The sequence below is a fragment of the Choloepus didactylus genome, chromosome 12 (genome assembly GCF_015220235.1).
Source record: "Choloepus didactylus isolate mChoDid1 chromosome 12, mChoDid1.pri, whole genome shotgun sequence".
In the NCBI taxonomy this organism is placed as follows: domain Eukaryota; kingdom Metazoa; phylum Chordata; class Mammalia; order Pilosa; family Megalonychidae; genus Choloepus; species Choloepus didactylus.
Genome location: NC_051318.1, coordinates 19,081,555 through 19,105,658, shown reverse-complemented (window position 1 = coordinate 19,105,658; position 24,104 = coordinate 19,081,555). Strand labels below are relative to the sequence as shown.

The following is a 24,104-nucleotide window of genomic DNA, read 5'->3' as shown; positions in this document are numbered from 1 at the left end:
GGTTAATAAAAGATGTTTGATTTTAAAAATAAGGTAAAAAGTAAAATGTATAGGCCTGTGAACATTTGAGTCAGCCCGTGAGTTACTTTAATTTATTTGCCACAATACTGCGCTGCTATTTATGCCTTGTCACTGTGTGTCAGACACTGGGCAAAGCATTTTGCACACAGTCTCCTAAACTCCTCCCAACTTTATTTCCATTTTCCAGATGAGAAAACTCATCCATAAAGTCAGAGAGTTTAAATGACTTTCCCAAAGTCAGTAGCTGGCAAGGAGCGGTGCCGCACGCAGGAGCTGGCCTGAGACGCTCAGAGGCCACGCCTGGAATCGGCGCCCTTTCAGGGGGACACGGGGCCCGAGTGAGAGGGTTTTCGTTGTTGTTTGTTCGTTTAAGCACCACGTAGACTATAAAACATCACTTATTTAAAGCTGCAGGTGAACAGAGCTCCTAAAGACCGCTTCGTTGTTAGTGCCTGGATTTCATCTCACAGAAAAAGCCTAACTTTGGGGTTTCCCACGTTGGTCCTGGGGGCTCCAGTCCCTAAAGTCCAGTCGTCCTGGAGGAGCCAGGCTTGCTCCGGGCTGCGAGAGGCTCGGACGCGTGGGGGGTCCGCACACGCACCCTGTGAAGGTGGGCTGCTTCCCGCCTGGTCAAGGACCCCCCGGCGCGGGTCGTTGTCTCTGTTCCTGCTCAGTGAGGCTCTGGGAAGCCGCCCCCGCCTCTCCTTGCCACGCTGTCCCCAGGGAAACGTTCCCGAGTCTCCGCCCCCGGATCGCCCCTGCTGGGAATGCCTGGTCACGTCCGGGTCTCAGTCCCTTCTTATCGCAGGCGGCGCGCTGGACGCTGCCCGTCTCCCGCTGGTGCCATTGGATCCCTGAGTGTCACCCTCCGGATTTGACAGTTTATGACAGCCTGCAAAGTTGTGACCCATGGACTAGCGTTTTAAAATTCCTGTGTAGAGATCTGAGTCTAGAGATCTGATTCTATCTTCCCCCAAACTGTCCATCAGAACAGTTTTTTGCACTTATGATCTGAAATAGGGAAAAGTCTCATGCAATTTGTGTGTGGTGGGATTGAGTTTTGTATGCTGAGCCTTCTTAAGGTTTGGAAGCATGGTGGTGGTGGTGGGGAATGTCTTTTTTTAATTTTCTTTTTCTGAATGTGTCTCTGGGAATCATCTCAAAAGTGGATTTATAAAGCAGGTACAGTGGAAATTGCATTTTTTAAGGACTTGAAATCAGATAAATTACACGTTTGACTAACGATGTCATAAAAGCAAAGATACAATAACAAAATTATTTATAATTACATATCAGAAGTGTTTCACCAGAATGACAAACTCCAGCCTCACTGGAGAAAAGAGATCTCCCCCTTCTTTAAGTCCAGGTAGAGCCTGGCATATCATGGATGAAATTGGGCAGACAAGAATCTTAACACTTATATATAATGTTATTTCTTCAGGAAAACACATTGCAAGGACTAAGGACACTAGGAAAGCCCTTGGAAAACATCTACTGTAAAATGGTAGCACAGCCACTGCAGTAATTTTTCAAGCTTCTTTTGCAAGAAAAAGGTCTTTGTGCCCATTTATTATATCTAAGATAATAAAAAACTGTTATTCTGAAAACCTGTTCAGGGATTTTACCAATAAAAACAATTAACCAACTACAGAATTAGTGGTTTAAATTTAAAGCTACTTTTTATTTTTTATCTTATAAAATGCTTATTTTCAGTTACAATATAGTCTAGGAAATATACCCTTAAGCTACTTAAATTTTTAGAATGAGTTTTGTAAGTATTTCAGCTCATATTTACACACCAAACATCTACAAATATAGTACTAGAAACAGCTCATTACTTTTTGCATTATTTAAATTCCTAAACGGACCATAAAAAGTCTTATGACATTCTGTAATGTAAAGGAGAACAACTCCTTCGGGCAATAAGAAATTTTAGAGTAAGTTATTTTAAGCTTTGCCATGTATGGAAATATAAAATGAGAAAAAAAATTACATTCCCTGACTTTAACTGTATAATGTCTAAATGTTATATATAATGGTTTATTTAGAATATCCTGAACTCCAGGGTGAAAAAAATCTATGGATCTTTACAAAAGCATTTATCCTTTCAAATAGTGCAATACCCTTTACAAGTATTTATTTTTGTGGATATTCGTGAATCAGTGTTACAAATATCAGAAGAAAAAGTTCAAAAGCAAAAAATTCCGGAAAAAAAGGACTTTATTCAGTAATACTAAGGAATTAAATAAAATGTTAATAGAAAAACAACATAACTGAAAAGAGATCTAAATCCCATCAGGTTATTTTTTAAAAGGGATGTTTACTCAAGGTTCTTATTCTAGGAGTTTTTGTACAAGAATTTTATGGCCCATTCACTTACTTAAAGGTCAAAGAAAGCTAGGGTGTATTACAAATATTCTGACTTGCTCTTTCCCCTTTTTTCTCTTTCTCTTTTATTTTTACACTTAAGATATCTTTTATTTTTGCTTATTTTATGCAAAAAAGAAAAACAGTAAAAGAAAATTTAAAAAGGAGAAAGCAAATGACTTCATAAGAAATGTTTAAAATTTTAAAAATTGATTTGGGTTCTATGAATGTCATATGCTTAACATTTTTTAACCATTATAGGTTGTGTTCTAGGGCCAACTGGATGACTGAGCTGTTAAAATCAGGCATATAAGAAAGTAATTGTATTGTATACATAGGAGAAAAAAATAATGTACATAAATACATAGCATTTGAGATTTAGAATAAGCTTAGGGATTTAGAAAAGTTTCTATCAAAATCAAGAGAAGAATAGTTTCAGTAAAGCTCCAAATAATTAACAGGCTAGGATGAAAATACATGGATTCTTGCTCACAGGGTGAGGCAATGTCTATTTTTTTTAAATTGCAGATTTCAATGCTTAAAATAATTGGCTAAATAGAGAACAAACTTTCAAACAGCCCATCTCCCCATGAGAGAGAAGAAACTAGCCTTCAGGGCCACAGACCTCAAATAGCAACATGACTGCAGACAGGATTAAGACCTGAAAAAAATACCATCAGTGCTGTTTTATTGCAAAATTTTACTTCATTTTATAAATTAGTGGTTTTTAATTAGGTGAAGCTAATTTTGTATTTAAACAGAAACTCCTACCCATGTCCTACATGGGCCAATTCGAATGGTCAGTTGCACAATCCTGGCATTTTCATGACTATTTTGAATAAAATTCAATTTTAAAATGGAAAACGAAGTACAAAGATCGTTCCCTGCCTTTAACTGTATAATGTCTAAATGTTATCTTTAAAGGTTTATTTAGAATATCCTGATGTCCAACCCCACTCAAAATCAAGTCACGGGCAAAGAAGCTTATTATTGTTACACTTATCAGGGCAGAACTTAAAGAACCAAAAGACCATCCACAACCTCCCTGTGAGCTGGACTTGCATTCTGTGATGATGGCTTTTGATCAAAATGCTTTTCAAAGGAGGATTTTCTAGCAGCCCTTCTCAACCAGGAGAATTAAGCCTTAATGCCCTTAGTCTAAGGCATCCATTGTGTGAACCGTACTAGTTATGCCCCAGGCAAAGAGAAATGACAAAATAGTCACTCAAATTGTTTTCTGCAGGGCTCAATTCTCTCACAACCTGGTTGAGAAAGGCCGCAAGGACATATATGGAAAATTAGCATTTTCAAACCCAGGAGATTTTCCAGTGTGTGTACAGCAACTATTTGCGTTCGATTGCCACATAAAGCTAAGCTGAGGATGGGAAATAACATTCTTGACATCAGATTTGTTAGCGGATCACATTTTATAGTACAGAACAGAAAGTATGTTGTGGAGTGTGGTCCCAAATTAATCATTAGGAAATTAAAGTAATTCATAAAAAGGAATGAATTAAAATAGAAAGGGTAAGGTGGGTATGGTTGTTTACTGAACAAGGGCTAACTGTAGTCAGTGAAGTTGGAGGTCAAAAGTATGATGAAGATGAAGCTCAACATTATCCTTATTCACTGGTACATAAAGAAACAGTGACTAAGACACTAGAGCTGGGCAGGGCAGAAAATTCTGCTGTCTCCCAGCCATACCCACAGACATAAATAGCTTTCCGTCTAGTACAGCTCTTCCTGGTGGATGGAAAATAAGGTTCACGGTGTATCAGTACATGCACTTAAACAGGAAGAAAGATTCAGGATACTTTCACTTACATGTTAGAAAGCAAACAGGCTCCCCACAGAGTACAGTTAGGAAACTTGGAGTGTTTTATTTTGTACTATAAAAAAAAAAATGTGTAGGTCATTGATTCATCTGTACAAACATTTTTTCTGTCAACAGTAGTTAACTTTTAACCTCCCAAACACTTCATAACTTCAAGTATTTGAAACGCACTTAAATTCCCCCTTGCTTTTTATATAGAGCATTCTTGTCATAATTAAGCCAACTCACAAAAGTTCAAATCTTCACTAATCTGGATGGGGACAAATTAGCATTCTCTTGATCATCATCCATTTTAACAGTACTAATTTTCTCTCATTTTTCCTGAAAGTGGGAAAAGCAGGTATACTTGTACAATTCAGATCAAAGCTGAAAAATACCGTTTAAAAATAAATACCTAAGGCATACCTGCCACGCTTTTATTTAAAATTCCACAGCTGTTTAAAGTGATCTCAAGTGTAGCTGCATGTATTTCCACCTGCTTCCTCACCAGCAACCTCTGTGGCCCTCGCCCACCGGAGGGTAACTGCTCTTTGTCACTTGTCATGGGACAGGCAGTTTGATATCCCGGGCTTCACTTGCAATTTCAGAAACTCAAAAATGACACTGAAGAAAAGGCCCATGAGGGCTTGGTCTAAATCTTTTTTTAGTGTGGTTTGGCAAATTTCCCAAATGAAATTCAACTCTAAGTCACAAGTATCAAACAGAGATAGAGCTGAGTGCGTCTCCTGTCGCTCTGGGCAGTTTAGGAATAGAAAACACACTTGCCCGGAGCTGGAGTGAATGCAGCCACCTGCTGCTTTACCAGAAGAGTTCACAGAGCTGGTGGGAGCCCGAGGACAGACCGTTGGTCAAGAACTGCCAATGCGGCCGAAGGGTCCGGGCTCTTGGGTTGCTGGGACCCCTCTGCGCGCCCTCCGCCCACTCTCAATCCCATGTCCCCCACGGTGTTCAGAACAGCACGTATGCAAAGACTCCTCTCGGTCTTCTCAGCTTCGCTCTACCTGCCGCTTCCAACTGCACTTTGGTTTGGGGTTCTAGAAGAAACGTTATTATAAAGCTGTCCGGAGGAAACACTACTTAGATGGCTAGGTCATCCGGTCTGGCTCGGCCGCCGCTGGCCTTACTGGCCTTGCTGACCCGCCCCGGCTCTCCGGGCTGCAGCGGGGGCACGTGCGTCCCTGCCGCGGGGCTCAGGGTCTGCTCCTCCTCTTCCGGAGTCACTTCCAGGTTGCTCTCTCCCAAGCTGCTGCTGCTGCTCCCGTTCCCCGACAGCAGGGGCGCCGCGCCGGGCCCGGCCTCCTCCCGGGGGAGCGGCTGCAGGCTGCGGGGCGCCGGGGGCGCGGGCGGGGAGCGCAGGCTCCGGGCTGTCTGCTGCTCCGCCTCCTGGTTGGCCCAGTTCTGCTCGGCCATCAGCAGGTGCTGGGCGCTGGGGCAGTACTTCCCGGGGGGGCCCTCCCCGCGCTCCTCGGCCAGCGCTGCCATTTTGAAATCTGCAGGTGGCGGAGGGGCCCCGGGATAGCCTGCGGCGGCCGCCGGTCCCAAGGAGGCGGCAGAGTGAGGGTGGTAAGGCGGAAATCCGACGGCGGCGGCGGGCGGGGCCGAGTGCGAGTTGAGGAGCAGTGGGTTACCATCCCCCGGGCTCTCCCCCACCATCCTGGCCTCGGAGGCATCTGGGCTATAATGGGTGGTCATCCCCTGTTTGAGTTTTTTCCAGCCCAGATGGTAGATCTCCAGCATGTTGAGCAGCAGGGACACGCAGGCCACCGCCAGCATGAAGAGGATGAAGATGGTCTTCTCGGTGGGCCTGGAGATGAAGCAGTCCACCGTGTTGGGGCAGGGCCACCGGTCGCAGCGGTAGAGGGCCTTCAGCTGGAAGCCGTACAGGAAGTACTGCCCGACGATGAAGCCCACCTCAAACAGGGTCTTAAAGATGATGTTGAAGACGTAGGTGCGGAGCAGGGCCCCGGCGATGCGCACCTTGCCTCGGTCGTCGCAGACCGGCGGCTTCTCCTTCGGGCCTGCCCAGGTGCCCTCCAGCCCGCCGCGCCCGCCCGCCCCCTGGGCCGCGCCCTCGCGCTTCAGCAGCTCCTCCTTGCGCTCCTTCTTCTTTTCTTCCCTGCGTACGAGGTGCAGCACGTGGCCCAGGTAGATCAGGGTGGGCGTGGAGACGAAGATGATCTGCAGCACCCAGAAGCGGATGTGGGAGATGGGGAAGGCCTGGTCGTAGCAGACGTTCTCGCAGCCCGGCTGCTGCGTGTTGCAGGTGAAGTCTGACTGCTCATCGCCCCAAACCTCCTCGGCGGCGGCCCCCAGCACCAGGATCCGGAAGATAAACAGCACGGTCAGCCAGACCTTGCCCACCACCGTGGAGTGCTCCTGTGCGTTTTCGAGTAGTCGCCCCAGAAAGCTCCAGTCCCCCATGCTTCAGACTCCTCACCTGTAAGGAGAAGGTTGCTTGTCACAAACAAGTTGCCAACAGATGAGTCGTAGGATCCAACCACCCGCAGGGTCAGTCCACAGTTTACTGATGGGCGCTAGAAAATGGTTTTATGGGGCAGCTCCAATCCCACTTCCACACGAGGGCAGTGCTACAGAACCCTCCCTGAGAATGGAGGCTTGGCCTTATCGTATATTTACACATATGTACATATCCCCATTATCTTGCAGAGCAGGATTAAATACCTTTCTGTGGTCCTGTTATACTACTGAGTTGTCATGCCACTCAAGTGCTGGCATAAATGAGATAATCACAGGCTACTGAAACTCATTCAGACATCAGGAAACTAGAGCTAGAAAGAGAATGATTGGCCCAAGGGAAACGCCCCTCTGCCCTGGTCTCCTGATTCCCGGTCCTGTTCCCCCCACAGAATGCGGACCTCTAAGGTGGGGGTCCTTCTCTGCCTGCAGCCCGGGAGCAAATTCCTCATCTCCTACATGTGAGATTAATGCAAGATGAGAGCAAGCTTTTTTTCCAAACTGCTTCCAGGCCAATAGCACCTTCATCATTTTTGCCTGTCAATCTACTACCTCTACTATCATTTACTTTCTTTTTCTTCACATTAACTCTATTTTTCTGCTTAAATTTATTTTAAGTAGGAAACTTTACATCATTCCTAGAAACAGAAAACCAGCCTTTGTACCCAAAATGGATGGTAGCTGTAAGAACAGACACATGGTGAGGTCAAAGTTGTGACATGCTACTAGATATTCCTGATTGCCAAAAGCTCTGAGCAAAAGCACTCTCCTCCTTGAAAAGTGGAGATTGGCAAGTATTAAAGAGGCCTTAACTATAGGAGGGAAGGGACTTGATAAAGCAATGCTTTTCTCACCCTATGGCCCAATATTAAAGTACCACCTAAAGTCACCTCACCTATCAAATCAGACATCTGGGGAAAGCTGGATTCAGGGAGGTGGGGCCGACGGGCTGCAGAATTGTCTGCAGTGTGCACAGGGAATGGGGCACTCCTGCCAGGACGAAGGCCCAGCCCAGCAGAGCAGGGCCGGGAGGAGTGGGTCAATCAGCAAACACCACTGAGGTCCAAGCACGTCTGGGCACTTTGCCCAGTACCTGGAAATAGTGCTGCACAAGATGGCCTCTGTCCCCGTCCTCGGTGAGTGGGGCCAACCAGCCACTGGGGATACCGGGGCCAGGGCAGGGGACACACCCTCCTTATCCTCAGCCAGGGTGCCTGGGCCACTGTGCAGGCTTTGCCAAGCCCGACCTGTCCAAGTACAGAGGTCCTGTCAGACTGTACAGTGCAGGGGTTGGGGAGCACCAGCTGCAATGCCTGACCCCCAAACCCCACTCAGCAAATGCTGCACTAACTGGTCAACTTGCTATCTGGCCTTGGGCAGGATACTCCTCTCTCTGAGCCTGTTTCTGCATCTGTAAAAGAGGGATGGTGGTAATTAATATTCCGAGAATTGTTTCATGAGTGAAGGGAGGGAAGACTGCTGGTGCAAATCAAACACAAGGAACCAAACATTAGAAAGCTTTCTCTACATGCCTGCGTCTTCTCAAAAAGGACCACACCAGGAAAACTGGAACTAAAACAGCTCTGGTTTTCTCATGGAAATTCCTTTCAGTAAAGCAAGCAATCTAACTGTAAGTATGACATATTTCTCCCATGGGACTGAATAAAACTTTTTATTTTGAATTTTAAAAAAATTTAAATATATTAATTTTTATGAGTTGGTCTTAAGGTAAAAAAAAAAAAAAAAAAAAGGAAAAAATCAAAACAAAACTATACTCACCAGTGATCTAAAGACCCTCTCTTAGAGTAAACGTTCAACTTCTTGTTTTGGGCGTTTAATATCTTTAAAGAAATGTTAATATTCAGGGATCCTATGTGTCTCCTTGACTCTCACTGTTCCTGGCATCTGTTTGCCTGTTGTTGGATGGTAAAGTGTTTTAATTTTGGAAACCTGTTCTTGTTAAAGATCTAGGACGATGTGACACAGCCCAGCCTCCCACGAAGGATGAGAGTCCTCTATTCGCTGTCCTGGGACTCTCGCTAGGTGACTCCCCGCTTCTCCTTCCAGCTGTTAACTGTGACTCCTGAATGAGCATCTGGACAGTGTTCCCCTCTCCCAAATGGTCACCACGGCCCGACTGGCTCCTCTGCCCTCAGCCTCCCTCCAGGCAGCTGACCCAGGAGCTCTTCCTGACACTCGGCCCCGTCCCTGTCCTCTGCATGGGATGAAAACCAAGCATCATTATCTGGTCCTGCACCCAGCACTCCAGACAACCAAACGCTGTGTGTCCCCAAAACTCCTCCATCTGCCTTTGACACGGCCTGGTGTACACCAGGGCGACCAACTCGGCATGCATGGTGCCCTCTGCTCTCTCTTTCTTCCTGGCCTTAGCCTTGGTTTACTAGTTGTTGCTTCCCCTCTCTGTTCCCAGGGGCTTCTCTCCATCCTAACCCCACCTGTTGAGCTTCAAATGGGATGTCATCCCCACTGCACCCACTCTCCCTGCTACTCTCGAGTGTAGACACTCTGACTCTCTAAAGAAACAAGGATTAAAAAAAAAAATCACCAGCAATGTAACTCTGATTCCCTCCTGAGACAGCAAACCTAGGGGCCTTCTCCCCTTCATTCTGGTTCTGAGGGTGGGGCTTGCACATGAAATCTTTCCTTCTTATTCTGTCTTTGAGGCAGAATAATTGTGCAGCTTGCACTTTGGAGGTCTAAGGAGAGATCGATTTGAGGGCATGTAACACTTCTTCCTTCCCAATGCCCCAGGCAGTTCTACCTTGTCTTCCATAGCGTGTGGGTTTGCTCAAAGCAGTACACACAGTGTGATGTAATGGAGGGCCTTTGGGTCCTCTGTACAAGGCTGAAAGGACACAGCACAATAAGTGATAGGGCATTTTTGTCACAGACTGGGGAGTTCTCCCTGTAGGACCAGGGAGGTCCTGTAATGCTTGGGGGGGAGGTCCCCACATTAAGGAAATGTCCCACCCCAAATGCCCACAGCGCACCTGCTGAGAAACATGGGCCAGATAAATACAGATTAAATTAGTCAATCAGACCAAGGAGGGAGCACAAGAAAGCTCACTGCAGCGTCTTATTACTTTTCACTGCCAGCTCAGCCCTCTACAGAGTTCTTTAGGCTCGGGTGCTGCATAACATTTTCAAATATGTACTCTTAAAACAGTATCATGAGATATACACATGGCCAATAAACATGTGAAAAGATGCTCAACATCATTAGCCATTGGGAAATTCAAATGAAGATGACAAAGAGATACCCCTTCACACTCACCAGGATGGCTATTACTAAAAGAAGGGAAATATCAAGTGTTGGTGAGGCTGGGTTGAAACTGGAACACTTGTACACTGTTGGGATTATAAACAGTACAACCACTGTGGAAAACAGTTTAGCAGTTCCTCCGTAAGTTAAATGTAAAATCATATGACCCAGCAATTCCACTCCTAAGTATATACCCAAAAGAACTGAAAACTGGTACTTTAGATATCACGTTCATGCATTTTCACAGCAGCACTATTCATAACAGCCAAATGATGGAAACATCCCAAATGTTGGTCAACAGATGAATGCATAAATAAAATATGGTTTATACATAAAATGGAATATTATTCAGCCATAAAAAGGAATGAAATTCTGATACATGTTACAACACAAATGAACTTTGAAAATATTATGCTGAGTGAAATAAGCAGTCACAAAAGGACAACTATGGTATGATTTCATTTATATGAAACAGCTAAATGTTTGCTTTCCCATCTCCCTTGTAACTAGAGGTGTTGTAAAAGGCAGTTCTGTCCAGTGGGGGAGCATCTGGGAGAGGTTTTAGTTTCCAAAATAAAGGGCAGATGCTCCTTGTGCTCCTCCTTCCCCTCTTCCTCATATTGAATACAGAAGTGATACCTGGATCTGGGCAGCCATTTTGAAACATGAAGTAATAAATGTGAGGGAAAGGTTAAGAAAAATCACAAAGGCTCATGCCATGGCATTCTTGAGCAACTGAATCAATTCCAGCAGCCACCTACCTCCAGACTTCTTATGTGAGGGGAAAAAAACTATTTTTTCAAGTTGAGTTGTTTGCAATCAAAAGAATTCCTGATACACTATCTTAAATTCTTTCTGAAATAAGGCTGAGCATAAATGAAAAGCTGTGGTTCATTCGTAACTACTAAAATATTAAAGTCAGCATTAAATATAATTAAAAAAAATGAATGACATGAAAAAATATCTATGCTATCGTGATAAATGACAAAAGCATAGTATCAAACTATGGTCTAATACCAGCTATTTTTTTTTTTTAAAGAGAATATTTTATTTACTTTAGGTCAGCTGGGAGTAATTATCTGCATTTCTATTCTAAGATAGCTCACCTCATTGAGAAAAAAAGATAAATGTTTTATTAGAGACTTTTAACTTTCAAGTGTTTGCTGCTCTGGATTGAGAAAATGTTCAGCTTTCTCCTGTAATATGTACTTCAGTATTACAACTCGTCAACAAAAGGTGTATGCCCCAAATTTCCACTTGCTGCCATTGACTTCTTGCCAGAAACAAACTTCTTTGCTGCATTTATGATATCAGTGGCAGCCACCGAGTCAATCTGCTGAAGGACTGTGGTTGGTGGTACATATGAACCAGCAACTAGAGCCTGGGACCCGACTTCATCCAGGAAACCTTCAGAAGACTCTACCGACATTAGATATCCAGCTTTCAGCTTGTTCTTGGCAACCTGGACATCTGTACTGGAAAGGTTTCCCTGCGCAACTGATTTTACTTGGTTATAGGCGGCCTTGATAACATCTCCAGCAGCTGCAGCCTGCAAGACAGTATAAATCCCAAACAGTCCGGAATCCGAATAACTGGCATTAAAAGCAGAAACGTCAAATGGCTGGTTAACTCCCTTGGCAACAGCCTGGTATAAAGAGCTGGTGGAGTTGCTGCCCCTCTTGACATGTGGTCCAGCACCAAGGACGTGCTGGAGAACACTAAATGCATTGGCTTCTGTACTTCCTATGGCAGAACTTTCTGCTACAAGAGCAGCATGGACAAGACTGTCTCCATTCTGTTCTCGAATATCACCTCCACGGTACCTGGCCTTTGCGCCAGCTAAACCAAGCCCACCCCTCATGTTGAGAAACTGTTCAGCAACTTGCTTTAGAACAGGATGACTCACACCAAGTCCAATCAAAGCCATTCTTGCACTTGTAAAATAGTTCTGAACATAGTAATGTAACTCTTCTGGTGTCACTTTTCCAATCCTATAATCAGGACAATATAAGGAATTAGCCAAGGCATTCTGGTAAGCTGCAGCATGTAAATTTTCAATGATACAAGCTTGTGGATTCTGAAAAGCCACAGCTTTGTCAATTTTCAGCTGAGGCTGAAGGGCAGAGACTTCCCAATGACGAAATTCTGGTGCTGTGGCGACATTGAGCAGGAGCTCCATGAGAATCTCAATATCATCCCGCCGGCATTCTACAGTGTAAGCCAGGTTTTCCCTTGTTGCAGTCACACTTAATTTACCACCAACTGCTTCAATTCCACGGGTTATCTTGAAAGATGAAGCACCTTTTGTAGTCAAACTGGATGAAAGACGCAGCAAATGAGACGTTCCCAAATTGTTGGAGTCCTCATATCTACTGCCTGCTTTAATGAACAACCCAATTCTTGATGTAGGAGCATAGTTTTCCAGAGACGCAATCACTAAGCCATTTGGTAATCTGGTAAACTCAAGATCCTGAGGATGTGGAGGCGCTCTGGGAGGGGCAGCTGTGGCTTTAACTTTGGGAGCAACTTTGAGGGAATAAAACCTCGAAAAGGAGCCAGCTCTGGTTAGCAGCTTCATGGCTCAAGATTTTTCTGACCCACGGTTACTGCCGGCTTAAAAGAAAGCAAGATGGTGGCGGAGGACCCTATTTTACACACGCTCAGACATGCAAATAAAGGAATTACAAGAATTATAAAAAAATATTAGCAGTGATGATTCTGAGACTTGGGTGATTTTTATCTTCTTTCTATACATCTCTACATTTCCCATAATGACATCAAATTTATAATTAAAAAAATAAATGACCATGATTTTCATTTCTTGAAGCTCTTGTTAAAAAAAAAACCCTTCTGATTCTTTTTCTTTCATTATGGTCTCTACCCCATTCTATCTCTTTAATCGTGTCCATAATAGGTACACAAAATGCAACTAAATATACTTTGCATAATTAGCCCAATGCCAGAGGAAAATTTTCCTGGGGCCACTAAAGTGCACTGCTAACCAGCCTGTGTTTATTGTTGATAACCCTGAGCTTAAATTTGATTCCATTCTCCTACCGTGGCTGTCTACCATTCCAAGAAGCAGTACTTCAAGAAAGTGATTTCTCCAATAGACTCTAAGTGCTACCAGGGCAAGGATATTTGTATTCCTGCTACTGAGACTTACTACACTTCACTTTAAAAAAAAAAATGCATGTATGCATGAATGAAAGAATGAATGAACAAACAATATTAACCAGGGGACTGAATATCTACTTGGAAGACTGGCAATATGGATTAAAGTCAGATCAGAATGGAAGCCTCCAAGGTAGAACTGACGTCTGCCTTTCTTCATAACCATCAGACTCCAGCTAACTACAGATGACACGTAGAGGTCTTGGGGCATTTCATCAGTATTGTTTTTTAATTGTATCCCTAATATCAATTACATAACAAAATAATCAAAAGAGAAGTGAAGCATGCCAGAATGGCAAAACTTTGCTGGGCTAGGTAGGTATAGAAAATGGACAACAAAGGCTTATCCACTATCTACTGATGGCTGAAACCAAGGGAGAGGGAACCAAGAAGGGTGGAGGGTGAGATATTTCCTCTTTAAAGAGGAAAGAGGATGATATTTACACCATCAACGGGACCACTTCAGGACAAAACAAGAGCAACATCAAAAGTTAACAACATGTGCTTGATTAGCTTGGTTAATGATGTGATCTAACTATAGAATACCACAGGCCACATGGCTAAGCACTTTATAGATAATTATTGAAAGATTAATTTAGATATATATATATATTATTTGGATGTAGGACATTCATTATCTCCATGAGATGGCACTTGATCTCTCATCTTGATGAAAAATCTGATTATTACACCATTGTAGGAAAACAGTTTTGAAATTTCAAAGTATGTGTTGCTACTTTCATATTATTTTGGCCATTATTTTTTGCTTCTGATCATTATATATATATCTCCCCCCTCTTAGCTCTGGGGACATTTTGCATTTTCAGATCAATTGGGTCTGTGACCACCTTGTTCTCAGGTACTGGGCTACAGGCTATACTGGATACAATAGAAGTATATGATATGGTTTCTACTGTAATATCTGTTTATGGAGATGGGGAAATCCAGTAAAACAGGGAGTACATCATATAAAAGTACACAGAGATTTCAGAGGAAAAGGATATTAACACTAAAATGTGTGCTGAGGGAAGGCTCTGAGGGAGAGTGGAATTTAAGCTGAGGTTAGGATAGGTGGGAGGGAAAAACGAGCGCGTTTCAAGAACTGGACACCATCAGCAAAGGCAAGAAGGGGTAAGACCTGTGAGCTGGCTTGACTAGAACAGCGGTCTTGGGTTAGAAAGCAGGGATTAAAAAAGGCTCTGTGGCTAAGCCTGCCTATAATTGTGCCTAAGAGTCTCTCCCTGAGTACCTCTTTGTTGCTCAGATGTGGTCCTCTCTCTCTCTGGCTAAGCCAACTTGGCAGGTGAACTCACTGCCCTCCCTCCATGTGGGATCTGACTCCCAGGGGTGCAAATCTCCCTGGCAACGCAAGATATGACTCTCGGGGATGAATCTGGACCTGGCATCATGGGATTGAGAACATCTTCCTGACCAAAAAGGGGATGCAAAATGAAACAAAACAAAGTTTCAGTGACTGAGAGATTCCAATGGAGCCAAGAGGTCACTCTGGTGGGCACTCTTATGCACAATATAGACAACCCTTTTTAGGTTCTAATGAATTGGAATAGCTAGCAGTAAATACCTGAAACTATCAAACTACAATCCAGGACTCTTGAATCTTGAAGACGATTGTATAACAATATAGCTTATGAGGGGTGACAATGTGATTGGGCAAGCCATGTGGATCACACTCCCCTTTGTCCAGTGTATGGATGGATGAGTAGAAAAATGGGGGCAAAAAAAAAAAAAGGCACCCAGTGTTCTTTTTTTACTTTAATTGTTCTTTTTCACTTTAATTTTTATTCTTATTATTTTTCTGCATGTGGTAATGAAAATGTTCAAAAATTAATTTTGGCGATGAACGCACAACTATATAATGGTATTGTGAACAACTGAATGTACGCTTTGTATGACTGCATGGTATGTGAATGTATCTTAATAAAATTGAATTAAAAAATGGCTCTCTATAGTAGAGCTCGACTGTGCTCATACTTTGCACATAGTAGACATTCAGTAAACATCTGTGGTACAAATGAGTGAAAGGAAGTAGAGAGCCACTGGTCAATTTTGAGAGGCGAGAGATAAGATGAAAGTGTTCAAGGAAGAGGGGCCTCTGACAGCCGGCGGGAGTGAGTGCTGATGGCCTGTGACGGGGATTAGGAGGGGTGGCTGGAAAAAAAATAAGGACAGAATGGAGACACATTTTAAAGACAAAAATAAAGCAGAACTCAGTGTCTGACTAGTGTCAGAAAATAAAAGAGTCATGAATGAAAGAGAAGCCTTACATTTTTTAAACCTGGGGATTGGGGAAATTATGGGTTCATTTAAACAGAAAGAGGTTTGGAGGGGGTGCTGATGTGGGATTGGAAGAAAAGATGGGGACTTTGGTTTTTGGACTGTCTGAGTTAGAAGTAGTGGTAGGATTTATAGGGGAAACATTCAGGAGAGAGCTGGGGATGGGGAACTGGAAGCAGTGAGGATTCAGCTGCAGATCCAGGGGGAGGTTCAGAGAAAAGGACAAAGCACTATGGATGGACTTGGTGGGGAACCCCATGAGAGAGATGAAGAGCAGAATATGGGGAGTGAACTGAATTCTTTCTTTCTGTGTGTAAAGTTTGACAGGTGCGTGGTCAGGTGCTGCCAGGAGAGATCATGATTTGGGAAAGTGGGGAAGGGAGTAAGGCTGAGCAGACTGAAAACGGAGTTTTTAGGGCAGAGGTCCCTAGGCTGTGTGGAGGGAAGGGTCTTCCTTCATACGTGCCTGATGGGCTATGCCAAGAAGTCCACGATGTTTGATGATATATGATTCTTGGAAACTGTGCTCTGAAAACTCATTTGTTTCACCCTTTCAAGTTTTGTTTTTATCATTTTTCCCTTAATTGTCTAGCAGATACATTAGAAAATTCTATCCTTAAAAGCATCTGCTTGCTTCTAAAGACCAGACAACCTGGGGCCAGCAGATGCAAGGAAACTGGGAGAAGCTGGGGGAGTGGGAGAGCCTGGCACACCCGGGAAGGCCAATCAGACCTCGTAAAGCACATTCCCTTGAGAGCTCTGGAAAGACTGGAGGCTGAAGGTACAGAGTGTTTGGGAAGCCGATGGAGGACTGTGACGAAGGGGGTATGACTAACAGTGTCAAACTTCTTCAGGGAGTTCAAGAGGGATTGAAAAAAAAGGAAAGGCCCTTTGATCTGAAGGTCTTCAAGTGAACAGTCCAGTGGGAGGGTGGGGACAAAAACAAACTCCAGGCAAGGGCTACAGGCAGAATGTGGGAGTGAAAAGAAGGCCATGGTGCAGGGCACTTGCTCAGTAGATCTAGAACTTAAAGGAAGGAGAGACATGAAGTGGGGGGACAGTGGAGGACAGGGTCCAGGGGAGGTTCTTCTGAGAGAGGGAGGTGGTGAGCATTTGAATTCAGAGAGGATATGGAGTCACAAGAGAGGACGATGGAGGAGACAGCTCTGGTGAGGGGAAGGGCAGTGGGGAGGGCAGAGCATAGGTGCAGGACTAAAGGTCTCTGAAGTGTTGACAGGTCTCTCCACAGCGAGGTCAAAATGAGGTCATCTTCTTGGGCAAGGGCAGGACTTGGGTCCTTGAGAAAAAAAGAAAGTTTGATAACAAGAGAAGAGAGAGGGGGAGAAAAAGCTTGGGTTCAACTTGTGTTCCCTCCACAGCCAGGAACTGTCTCTGTGGACAAGACACATTTGTTCAAGACAGTGAGGGACGCCCCAATCTGTGTGAGGTTCTCTGGCAGGCACTGAGGACTTAGCATGGAGTAAACAGGAAATCCCTACCCTGATGGAGCTTACTCCAGTGAGGGAATACACACATCAAACATAAATGAAATATGTCAGACAGGGGTGAGTAGTGTAAGGAAAATAAGGCAGGGAAGGAGAACAGAAGTTCCTGGGTTAGACAGGAAGTGGGAAGGTTCACCATGAAGGCAGCATCTGAGTGAAGAACTGAACGTAGAGAGGGAGGCACCATGGATACTGGAGGGAGGAATGTTCCAGGCAGAGCAGAGCTCTCAGGAGAGGCATAACTGGTGGGTTGAGGGACAGTGAGGAGAGTACGGGTGCAGCAAGGTAAATGAGGGGAGAGAGAATATCAGGTCCGAGAGAGCCATGGGGAGGTGGGTGATAATGAGAGCCTTGGTTTTGACTTCAAGTGAGATGGGAAACTCCCAGTGGGTTTTGAACAGAAGAGTGACATAATCTGACTTCCATTTTAACAGGATCATTTGGTTGCTTTGTGGAGAATAATCTAGATGGCAAGGGTGAAAGCAGAGAATCCAGTTAGGAGGCTGTGCTGCAGTCTGGAAAGGAAGTGATGGCAGTAGTGGAGGGGTGAGAAATGGTGGAATTCTGGGCATATTCTGAAGGCAGGGCCAACATGAGGGGCTGATGGACTGCCTGTGCGGTTGGATAGATGAGGAGTAAAGTTGACCTCAAGGCATGTGCCCTGAACTGGAGGAATGGAATTGCCATTTACCAAGATGGGGAGATAAGAGTAGATAAAGGTTCGGGGATGAATATGGAAGTCGTGAGTTCTATTTGGAACATGTTAAGTTTGAAATACCAGTTAGACAGTCCAGTGTTGATCCTGGAGATAAACATTTGGGAGTTGTCATCATACTGATGGTATGTAAGACCCTAAGACTAGATGGAGATCATCTAAGGGCTGAGGTTGGAGCCCTGGGGTACTCCAGCCTCTGGAGGCTGAGTATAGAAGGAACTGTTTGTTAGGAAATGCAAGTTTTAGTTAAGACTCAGGACTGGAATAAGAGCCCAAAGGCTTAATTTGCATTATACTTGATTCATTTTTGTAACAAGATATTGAATATCCAAAAACTTTCTCTGTTACATGGCTTATAAAATAGAGGTCATATAATGTAGCATGGGATTAGGCAAATTAATTTTCTATTAATTGGTTGTGATTGCCTGGAACATTGCATCACCTAGGCTTAGCCAGAAAGAGTTCTATGATCAATTAGTAATCTCTGAGAGGGTTTGGTATAGGGCAGTAGTGATCCAAATGCCAGTTTTTGCCACCCCTGATTTGGCACATAGCTAAAAGGACATGGTAGACTATACTAGTCTCAAATAAGATATAATGAAAAAAAGGGGCTTATCTAGTTATCTATTTAGCCAGAGGAAAGACTATTTTCCTTTAGCTTCTTTCATCCCTTGCCTATTTCCAACTGTTACACTTAAGACAGTAATTTCTAGATGCCTTCAGACCTAGCTCATGATGTTATGTACTTACAGTTTGATTTTTTTTTCTTTTTTCTTTTCATTTCTTTTTGGTTTGACTTTTTAAAAAAGGAAATAGAATTCAAAGCAAGTTTCTTAAAATTACAAGAACAAAAGACCTTCTCTTCTTTTTAAAGAGGAAAAAATTTTACCTCTGAAATCTTAGATTGAGTAACACAAGACATTTGTTTTCCATCCCCAGAAGAAAATTAATAATGAACTGAAGGCTGCCTGTGTTAATCACACAAGCAGGACACCCAAATGGCAACAGTGTAGACAAGACTTGATATCTGGTAGGACAGAAATCCCAACATTGTTCTTCAAACTTGTCTTGACTATTCTTGGCCTTTTATTTCTTTCCTATGAAGTTCAGATACAGTTGTCGAGGTCCACAAAAATCCGAGATATGATGTCAACTGGAATTGCATTAAGTTTATAGATGAATCAAATATATATCTTTACAGTCTAGGCTTCCCACCAATTTGCATAATTTCTCTATTTATTCAGAACTTCTTTTATGCCCTTCAATAAATAGTGTTTTATGATGTTGACCATAAAGGTCATACACAACTTTTGTTTGATTTGTTACTAGACACCTTTTAGTTTTTGTGGCTGTTCTAAATAGAATTCTTTCATTATAGTTTTTGATTGAGTTATTATTGGTACTCAGGAACATTATTTTTATGCATTGATCTTGTATCCAGAAACCTGTTAAGAAGCCTTCGTTAGTTCTAATAGTTTGGTTACTCCTTTGGATTTTCTACCTAGACACACAATCATGTCATCTGCTATTAAGGATAAAATTGCCTCTTCCTTTCTACATCCTAATTCCTACTGTTTCTTTTTCTTGTCTTCTTGCACTGGCCAGGACTTGTAGCATAATATGGTGACAATGGCACCTTTTCTTGTTTCAGACTTAAACATGAAGGAGTTTTATCAGTAACCAAGATGTCTTAGTTTTTATCAGGCTTTATATGCTAGTCTTTGTTTTGTTTGCTAGTCTTCGTTTGCTAAGAGTTTGTCTGTTTTGTCTTCCATTTTTGTCTTTTAAACCATGAATGAGTATTGGATTTAATGGAATACTTTTTTTTTCCTTGCATCTACTGTGATGATTATATGGCCTTTATTCTTTAACTTATTAATACAATTTTCAGATGTTGAGTCACTCTAGCATTGCTGGGATAAATCCACAATTAGAGTTCTAACATTAAACTGGAAAATTAACAGCTGGTCTAGCTTCAGTTCAATTGACAGAAAAATGTAAATAGTCTTGAGCATAATTAGAAACATGACTCTCTTCCAAGACTATTCATGTTACTCTGGAATTCCCTTTTAAATTCTCCAAATACATTCTCTGCTCTATCATCCTGGTAGAGCCTTCCAGTTTCTTCAGCCAATTATTAAATGCCATTAAAGGTCTTAAATGACTTCTGTGAAAGACTTAAGAATATCATTAGAGGTTTTCACTTATCCAAAGACTTTAATTAGAAAATTTAGTGATAGGTTAATTTTAATTTACTCACTTTGACATTAGTCCTCAAAGTTTTAATAACTGAATAATGAAAAAAATTGTCACCACCCTTAAAGTAAAATTGAATCTACAGGTACCTCGCTGTCTGAGGCTTGGCTCAGGGAAAGGGTAAATAACTGTAGAGAAAATTACAGCTTTAGCCTAGAAGCTATCTAAACAGGCTCTAGTTCTGTCTATATGACCTCATCAATACAGTAGTCAGTTAAATAGTAACTTCTCTACATAAATCCAAAATCCAAATTATATCCCTTAGGGATCACACTCATTATCCATGGAAGAAATAGGGAATCATAGGGTTTTAGAGCTGGAAGAGTGGTAGCAGTGGTCCAGTTGGTCCTCCTCATTTTATGAGTCAGGAAGTGGAGGTGGAGAGAGGGAGCTGTAATTTGCCTAAGGTTACCTGGCCACGGAAACTCACGACTTTTGACTCCTGCTCCAACATGCTTTCCTCCTCCACACTAAGTCATGGGGTTGGGCATAAGGCAGACTGTTCTTTTTGAGTTGTAATATAGTTATATATATAGTTACAATACAGTTATACTGGCAATAAAACTATATATGTTGTATATATACACACATATTCTAATAGAAGGAGATTTGTCTGAGAAAAGTGAAATTATATTTATACTATATACAGTTATAGTTATACTATATACAGTTAATGTTATATATGTATATATATACACTATATATGTATATAAAATTGCTTTATAAATAGTTGTTTATAACACTTTAAGACATATATTCAGAAACATGGGTTAGAGTACATTTTAACTTTTCACTCTTTTCTTCTAGTCCAGAGTGTACAAAGGAGAAATGTTTACCTTTTATACAAATTTCTAAGCATTACTGATAATACTAACAACAGTTCAGTTGATTCATTCTGTAAATTGGAATTATCATTTTAAAGCAATTTCAAATATTATTCTTATTTTTGCTCAGTGAACAAAGCCCCAAACCCTATAGTTATGGTATTTTACTATTCTGTTTATATTACTGGCAAAAATCACATCTACCAAAATATTTTCTATTTTTTGCAGAAACAATAATTTCTATATTATACATATAATTTCACTTTTCTCACTCAAATCTTCTTCTATTAGTATAAAACCAGAAATCTCCTTGATTCATTTTAAAGCTAATAGGAAAAGCAGTTTCCTGAATAAATGAGCAATAATTTATGGAGATGATCAGGTGCTCTGAATAAAAAAAAAAGTTATTTTTATATTTAGCATCATTAATCTGTTAACAGTAAATTCAAAGCAACCAATTCTTCAAATTAGAGAAAACAAAATGTTTAACAGTGCAGAAAAATTGTTCATGTCAACCATTACAGAGTTGTGCTTTTGAAGATACAGGAATTCTTTTTTTAAAAGCAAGCAGTAGAGTATGACCTAGTTATCATGATGAAGAATTTTCCACCACTGTAAGAATGAAAATTAAGATTAAACTTCCATTGCTTCTAAGTATTATATTGAAGTTGCATAAATACTGTTTTTTACAGACATACGTATGCCATTGATAGACACATGTATTGGATTTTTTCCCCTCTTCAATTCAGTAAACATTTATCAAACACCAGTTTGGTGTGTGGCACTGTGCCTTGTGAATACCAGAATAATTAAGAGAAGATCCTGACCTTCAGGAAGTTCATTCACAACCTAAGGGAGAGGCAGACTTGTAAAAAACTAGTCAAAATATCATATGACAAGTATTCACAGTATTGGTAACTGCCAGGAGGCTGTGGGGGACAGGCGACAACTAACATACACTAAGAGGAGACTGCATCTTAGCCAAGATGGCAACCAGATTGGGCTGAGTTTCTTAACCCAGAGATCCAAGGAACCACGTTCTGCACATTGGGTAAAATGTTTCTGAAAGCCCTTTCTGCTTTCTGGAACATTGTGATAATATTTGAGGACAAGAGCTATGCATTTATTAATGTGCTTGCCTAATTATAAGTAAAGTCCTAAGAAAATATTTATCCTATTTGTTCTGTGTTAGGTACTTGTCCAAGTCCTGGCAAACCTTTAAGTTCTTTACGTGCATGAAGCTTTATAGACTGTCCAGGATAAACCCATATAATTAACTTCAAGGTTCAAACGTAGAGTGAAAAAGTTATTTTACTTAAGAAAATACAATAACTTGAAATATAAGTAACATTCCAGGAAATTGTGTCAAAAGTTCTTTTTTCTTATTGGCAAACAATGAAATTTTGTTATATTACATGCCATTATTTTAAAACGGCTTTAAGCCAGTGAACATTTTCTGGTTAACATAAACACGGCATTGTCTAACTTAATATAATAGTAAAGTTTTTGTGAAATACTTTACGCTGCAGGAACACCAGCCTTGCCTATATCAGATGTTTATCTCAACATGAACCAAACTGCTGAGCCAGTGAAACAAGTGCCAAATTAGCTGACGTTTCCTTTGAACACACTGACGTTTGGAAAAATCCGCCCCCCCTTTTTCCCTCTTTCATCTTTTAATGTTTGTTTTGCAATACATTTCATAGCACGATGGACAGACTGCCAGGGAAGTGATGCTCATAAATCACCACTCTTTTGAATTCTCGGGTAATGAAAACAACGCATAACTCACTTCCCAGCTATTCCTAAAGGGTCATTTTAAAATGGCATCGTTTGGCAACATCTTGATAAAATGAAAATTAGAAAACTCCACTTGTCTCTAAAGTCCCCGTCACCAGTATTCATGAACCCAGTGCTCTGCCACTATGATGAATGATGTTCACTAGCTGTGGAGTTGGCAACAAAGCAAACACATCCCTGTCTCTGCAATCTGTCAAGACCTGCTCCTAAAAAGAAGGGATTACTGTAGAATGCAGATAAGTATTTTTCCACTCCTCTGTAAATTCTTCATACTTAAACACACCGTTACAAGCAGACAGGTTAAAAAATGAGGTCGTGGTACTTATAGCTAAAGTGCTGGCATCTAAGACTTTTCTTAAAGTAAATGTAGGCGAGCCAACGTCGTTTCGAAACAATCTCCAATCGTGAGAGAGCACGGCGATGCTAACTAAATGCCTGTAGAACGGTGTACTCCGCTCCCGGAGGCTGCGATCTTTGCGCAGATTATTAAACTATTTAGTCCTTAAAACCCCTTGAACCTGAAGCTCTGGAGCAACCCCACCTTCCCCTACTAAAGGGCGAACACCCACAAAAAACTCCACCCCAGCCTTCAGGCATCCCTAGATGAAAGCTGGCACAGGCGCGCCGCAGAGCACGCCAGTCTCGAGGGAGCGCAAGTGTTCCAAAATTTCTCAGAAAGTTTTCGAGGGCCCAGCTCTCTAGCCTCGCTGCACCCCACAACTTTTCAAAAGAACCCCAAAGAATTTTAAGAGGGTGAAGGTCTACCACGGGCCAGCTCGCTCTCCCAGCTGCAGGGCCCACCGGGGGCCGACGGAGGACCCGGCATTCCCGCCCCGGTCGGCCGCCGAAGCCCCCCGGCCGCCGCCGAAGACCCCCGCGGCGGGGCCCGCGCCCGCTCCGCCCGGCCACGCGCTCACCCGCCTCCGCCCGCGCCGGCCCCCGAGGCGCGCTCCTCCTCAACGCGGGAGCGGCCTCGTTCCGGGAAGAGAAGAGCCGCCGCCGCCGGCGCTGGGGGATTTTTCACAAATGCCGCGGGGCCGCGCAAAACCCCGGCCCGCCCTCCGCCCCGGCCACCTCTACGGCCGCAGGGCCCCGCACGGGCCCGCCTCGCCACGCCCCCACGTCCCGGCGCGCCGACCCGGGGGAGGTGTCCGGGCGTCGAGTCCCAGCGAGTCCACGCCCTGACTTTTTGCGGGGCGCGCTCTGGTGGAGGGGTCTCTGTCCCGCCCCGCTGCCCCTGCCGCCGGCCCGCCCGGAGCGTCCCGCGGGTAGCTCGCTTCGCGGCCAAACTGCTCCCGGCGCCCCCCGCGAGCGCCGGCCGGCGTGGTGAGTGCGTGCGGAGGGCGCCCGCCGGGCCCCGGGCCCAGGCCCCGCTGCCAGCTTTCCGCGCGCTCCTGCGACCCGACCCGGCCCAGCTCGGCCACAGCCCGCCCCGGCGGGCCCCCCGCCCGGGCAAGGCCCAGGCCTCCTCCCGGGACCCCAGGCTGCGGCCCGGTCTCTGGCTGGACACGTCCCCCCGGACGGGCCCCGCAGACTCGGCGCGTCCATCCCAGGC

At 43.4% G+C, this 24,104-nt stretch overlaps 2 protein-coding genes across 2 annotated transcripts; both read right to left on the bottom strand.

Moving 5' to 3' along the window:
* Positions 1–4,287: 4,287 nt before the first annotated feature.
* On the bottom strand, positions 4,288–23,525 carry GJA3 (gap junction protein alpha 3). The gene is made up of 2 exons (XM_037800503.1): positions 23,467–23,525; positions 4,288–6,659 (listed from the first exon to the last, which is right to left on the bottom strand). The coding sequence occupies exon 2, from the start codon at positions 6,641–6,643 to the stop codon at positions 5,300–5,302; it is 1,344 nt and encodes a 447-aa protein (XP_037656431.1). The 5' UTR covers positions 6,644–6,659; positions 23,467–23,525; the 3' UTR covers positions 4,288–5,299.
* Positions 11,091–12,615, bottom strand: LOC119507334 (cytochrome b-c1 complex subunit 2, mitochondrial-like). The gene has a single exon (XM_037800502.1). The coding sequence runs from the start codon at positions 12,556–12,558 to the stop codon at positions 11,197–11,199; it is 1,362 nt and encodes a 453-aa protein (XP_037656430.1). The 5' UTR covers positions 12,559–12,615; the 3' UTR covers positions 11,091–11,196.
* Positions 23,526–24,104: the final 579 nt, after the last annotated feature.

What these genes read in the sequence shown, in the direction of transcription:
- LOC119507334 (XM_037800502.1), bottom strand. Translation starts at nt 12,558, where the DNA reads ATGAAGCTGCTAACCAGAGCTGGCTCCTTTTCGAGGTTTTATTCCCTC.
- GJA3 (XM_037800503.1), bottom strand. Translation starts at nt 6,643, where the DNA reads ATGGGGGACTGGAGCTTTCTGGGGCGACTACTCGAAAACGCACAGGAG.